At 36.0% G+C, this 5,108-nt stretch overlaps 1 protein-coding gene across 1 annotated transcript; it reads right to left on the bottom strand.

Moving 5' to 3' along the window:
* Positions 1–421: 421 nt before the first annotated feature.
* LOC134253728 (52 kDa repressor of the inhibitor of the protein kinase-like) lies at positions 422–4,457 on the bottom strand. Its single transcript, XM_062736312.1, has 2 exons — positions 2,561–4,457; positions 422–453 (listed from the first exon to the last, which is right to left on the bottom strand). Exons 1-2 carry the CDS (start codon positions 4,455–4,457, stop codon positions 422–424), a joined length of 1,929 nt encoding a protein of 642 aa, XP_062592296.1.
* Between the last annotated feature and the right edge of the window lie 651 nt (positions 4,458–5,108).

The raw sequence follows: 5,108 nt of genomic DNA, 5'->3' as shown, positions 1-5,108 counted from the left end.
TCTAATTCAAATAATCTTAATTAGCTGCCCATCACATATTCCTCAATGCCAATCAGTATAATGTTTGTAATTCATATATATAAAATCATTATTTTCTTGCAGGTAATCAAATTTATGCAATACATTAATTATATATAATCATGCATTTAATTGATAACATGCATTCATCTTTACCTGCAACAATGGTATGAAATATATTATACATACATGTATAGTATACATGCATCACAAGCACTAGTTGAAATACATATAATATTTCTTTTTTTATCTCCATAAAATCATTCATCTAAAAAAGAATATGGTTTTGACTTACCAAGTTTGATATATGTACCATGAAGACAGAGTTAGACATTCCTATATAATTCTTTCAAAATGTCATGCCATGGAAACTGTTGAAATTCTTTTTTCTGGCTATTCCACATTATTTAGCCTCACTAGTCATCATGTCTAATCCTATTGTACACAACTAACAACTCCAATTAACTTGATACCATTCAATAATGAAACAAAACATGCTTGTCTTTGAATTCCCTCCATTTTATTTAAAAAGAGGAAGTAAATGACTGACCATGCTCACAACTGCCTAATGGGTAATCCTATAGATCTTCTGGCGACATTCTGGCAATACTGCCAGGAAGTTTTTACCGGCAGTATTGCCAGAATATCACCAGAAGTTGTTGCTGCTAGCAGTGATATTTCACTAACCCAAAAAGCTTGCTTCTGGTGACAAAAATGTGTTGCTGCAATGTTGCCGCAATATAGTGGCAATATTGCTGCAATACTTTTACTTTGGTAAGGGCAGGTATTAAAATTAACTACCTAAGTACATGGTTATGATGAACAAGAGTGCATATTTCAAAATTATTTATGTTATGGTTCCAGGATGAGAGGTTCTGGTGTTATAGGGCAGGGTTCTATTGATAATATATTGAAAATATATTCTTTATTCTTTAAAAATCTTCTTCTCTGCTCCTGGGTATCACGTAAACTAAATGAGCACATGGTTATGATGAAGAAAAATGCCTCTTTCAAAATTTTGAATCTGATGGCACCATGGTTATATAATCGATGCATCGATCGCCATGCACTTGTCAATGTGACGTCATCTCGCAAAAATGACGCAGTTTGTACACAGAGAGAGGCTGATCAAGTCATATTTTGAACATGAAAAATGTCTTTTGTTCTCAAATAAAATATTATTTGCAATTAAATAAAAGTCCGTTAAATTGGATGCCATTTTTATTTTAGCATTTTATTTATAAACTGTCCGTACATTCTCCAGACAAGTGATACTGTCGTGTGTTTGTATGCAGATTCATTGTAAAAGGAATGGAACGGCCCTAATAAATCGATTTATTACAAGGGCATATACCCTCAACGTATCTTGACAAGTTTTTACATATAAACTACAGAAGCATTAAGATATTTGAAAAGTGCTGCGAACCTCACGAAATCTTGCAAATAAAATAATAATAGCTTCATTTAATGTTGTTGACCAGCAAAACATTCAACCTAAAGTCCAACAATAAATTTTTAGCAATTAAAATAAGAAATCTATATAAGTTCGCAGCACTTATCACAAACAACATGTTGTGTTGAAAAGGATTATAAATTAAACTAAGATTTTTAACTTGGTTATGACCTTGCAATATTGGAATTTATAGATGACCTCTAAACTGCAAGTATAATTGCTAAAATTATGTGACGTCGAAATCACGTGAGAAGTCTAAATAAAAAATCTAAATGTCCCCGACATGTAGATTTAAATTACATTACATTTTTTATATCACTGAAATCCAAAAAGAATCTCCCATCCTAATAAAGTATGAATTTTTTATCTTAAAAAATCACCGATATTTCCATTTGTAACCTTAATTGTGCTGCGTGCCCGTGATGAAAAGAAGACAAATTATGATTTCTCAATATTTCTACGGTAAATAATTTATTTTATTTCATAGCTTACAGGGGCGTAGCTAGGACTATTGTAACGTGTAGGCCGAAGAATGAAACCGAAGGTTTCACCGAGGCGCGAAGCGCCGAGGGGGGGTAGGTGCGGGAGGGGGTCGCCCCCTTCCCGCTGGGGGGGTTCGGGGGGTCACCCCCGAGAAATTTTTGAAATATTAGGACTCATTTGCACTACTCTGAGCATCAAAAATATTGAAATAGACATTAAATTTTGTATTACAAATATCTTTAAAATGATGTAATTTTAAAGAATTTTTGTACCAGATTTTGCACGCATAGTCATGACATGTGGTATTACGTGTTGTATTAAAAATGACTTGTGCATGTAATATGAAATTGATAGGATTTAGTGTAAGATTTTAAAAAGATTATCCACAAAATTTTATCATTTTTTATTGCTTTAAAATTCAAATTCTCCTTCAAATGAAATTGATTTTTCTGTTTTTCACAGCAACAAAATTGTCAATTACAGCATCAATGTCAACTGGCATATGACGTTGTACATGCAACAGAGAAAGATTGGACATCCTTTCGTCTCCCATAGTTGTTCTCAAATAATTTTTAACTCTACGCATCGCACTAAACGAACGCTCACTAGAGGCCGAGGATACTGGCATGGTCAAGAAAATGGACAGAACGCAGAAAATGCCAGGATAAATGTCTTTGTTGGTTTTATTCAGGAGATCGATGATTTTATTCGGTCCTGTATCGGTACCAGCAAGATTCCATCTAATCCTCCATCTTGTTATTTCATCCACAAACTCTACTTTGCTAGTGAGGTCTGACTTATAGGCGTTGTACAGACGATCTGTAACATCCGCTGTAAGGTCTTGCAGTTTGGCTGGTAGCAAATACGAAATTAAAAATCTCTCTTCGTTCTTTGTTACTCGACTAGATATTTCGTTTACCAGGTGATCTAAAAAGACGAGATACAACGAAACTCTCCAGTAATCCGACGGGTTGTTTAGGGGATGATTTTCTCTGTGTTGTTGACGTCCTGCTCTTCTTGGAACGCATGGCTGCAAGTCATGCTCTGCAGCTATTTCAGTTGCCCTGCCATACAATGCATCCCAAACACTAATGTCGTTTCTTTCATCAGTTAATCTCCTGATAACGACTTTGGCCTCTGTTACTGCTTCTAAAAGGTCTATGTCCTTTTTTTGAAGATAGTTTGTTAAGGCTACTGTAGAGCTCAAAACGTGTTCCGCTACAACTAGTGCAATGATAAATTCAAATCTCAAAATAGCAGCTAAGTATTGCGATGCCTTCTCATCTTTAGCATCTTCAAGTGATTGGAGGGCAGCAACGACCACGGGGAAAGCTGAGCGGAAGGTGAACAGTGAATCTGCTCGACTTGACCAACGCGTTTCGCACAGTGTTCTGAGTTTTGTTCGTCGGTCCATCTGCTCCTGTACGTCATCGTTTTCAGCCAGTTCGTCGGAGAATGCTTTCAAACGCTTTGCAGAATAATCAAAACAAAATGCCACATCCTGCACTGTTGACATCATGTTTCGAATGCACATAACCTTGCTGCTGTGTATCAATGCAAGATTCAGCGAGTGTGCTTTGCAGTGAACATAAGAAGCCTCGGGAACAACTTGAAGTATCCTGGCCTGGACGCCACTGTATTTCCCCGACATGTTAGCAGCTCCATCGTAGCACTGAGCTCGTAGATTCTGAATATTCAGGTTCAATTCAGCAAGAAAATCAATGATGATATTGGAAACTGCCATACCTTTCACACTCTCTGCATATTTAAAGCCAACAAACTCTTCTCGTATCTCAAGACAACCATCGATACTATCAAGAAACCTAATGCACAAAGACATCTGTTCTTTTGTAGAGGAATCGGTACATTCGTCAGCAATAATGCCCAAAAACTTAGAATTCCTGCAAGAATCCACAATGTTTTTGCGCACCTGGTTTCCAAGCAGATTGATTAGTTCATTTTGGATATCAGGGGATAAGTAGGTAGAGCGTGACGCGTGACGCGTGGCAAGGTGGTCGCTTAAGACGGGGTCTCTCTTGGCAAATTCAGAAAGGATGGCAATGAAGTTACTCTTATCTTCAGTGTGTCCCCTTATAGGGATGTTCTGCCTACCACATAGTAATAGCACTTCGATAATTGTCTTAAGTATATGTCTATTTCTCTCAGTATGTTTTTTGTGGCTTGATGATAGCATGCTCACAACGGTATCTCCCTTCCCTTCACTTACTCGTACAAATTCTTCCCCCGCCGTTACACAACCCTTATGAAATGCTAAATTTTCATGGCGCCGCGCAAGTGATAGCAGATTTTTCCAGTCTGTCATTGGACTGGATAAGAACGATTTTTCTTTCGAATCAGCATTGCCAAATAAGAAACAGTACGCACAAAACACAGAGTCGGTGGAAATAGAATAGCGCATCCAATGATGGTCTTTCAACCAAGATGGTTGGAATCGCCGAGATTTGGTACCAAAGGACCTGTAAAATTTAAATATAGCCAGCATTCAGGTACACTCATCCAACTCTCAATTTTCTTTGTGCAAACCACCAACAATGCTTATTATTTTACGTTCGGTACTTGGGACTTGGATCAATATTCCATCCCTCCTCTAATCAGCTAATTTCATTTCTTCTTTTTTTGTTTTTTTTATTTCTTTTTTTTTAAATCTGGGATTGACTTTTTTTGTATTTAAGCCCCAAAAAATTATTTATTGTCTCTGACATGGATTATTAAAGTTATGTAATCAGCAAATCTTATCAACATTTTTTAAACCAAATTTGACAAAGACAAAAAAAGGGGTGGTTGATTTAAATCTATATTGCAAGTACAAGAAAAATTAAATGTGTCTATCCAATATCAATATAAATAAATGATGAAATTGATAATTTGATGTGTGACTTGTTTTTATATGACTGCTTTATGTACAAATATCTACAATTCAAATGATAACATAATAAAGGAAAACCAATGTAAAGTACTATGCAACCCTGTCAATGTAATTCATGCTAGAAGGACACATGTATATGAGTTTTTACCTTAATAAGGTGGGAATAGGGGGTGGGGGTCTTGATCCATGTCACAAGTGTCTGAGGACTAAATATCAAAGATCAAAGGTAATATTTAGAATGAAAATAATTTTCTACTTTCTTATAGT

Source organism: Saccostrea cucullata, unplaced genomic scaffold (genome assembly GCF_032062105.1).
Source record: "Saccostrea cucullata isolate Sc308-1 unplaced genomic scaffold, CSIRO_AGI_Scuc_v1 ctg1569, whole genome shotgun sequence".
Classification (NCBI taxonomy): domain Eukaryota; kingdom Metazoa; phylum Mollusca; class Bivalvia; order Ostreida; family Ostreidae; genus Saccostrea; species Saccostrea cuccullata.
Note: the sequence above shows the minus strand (reverse complement) of the source record. Positions and strands in the feature narration are given on the sequence as shown.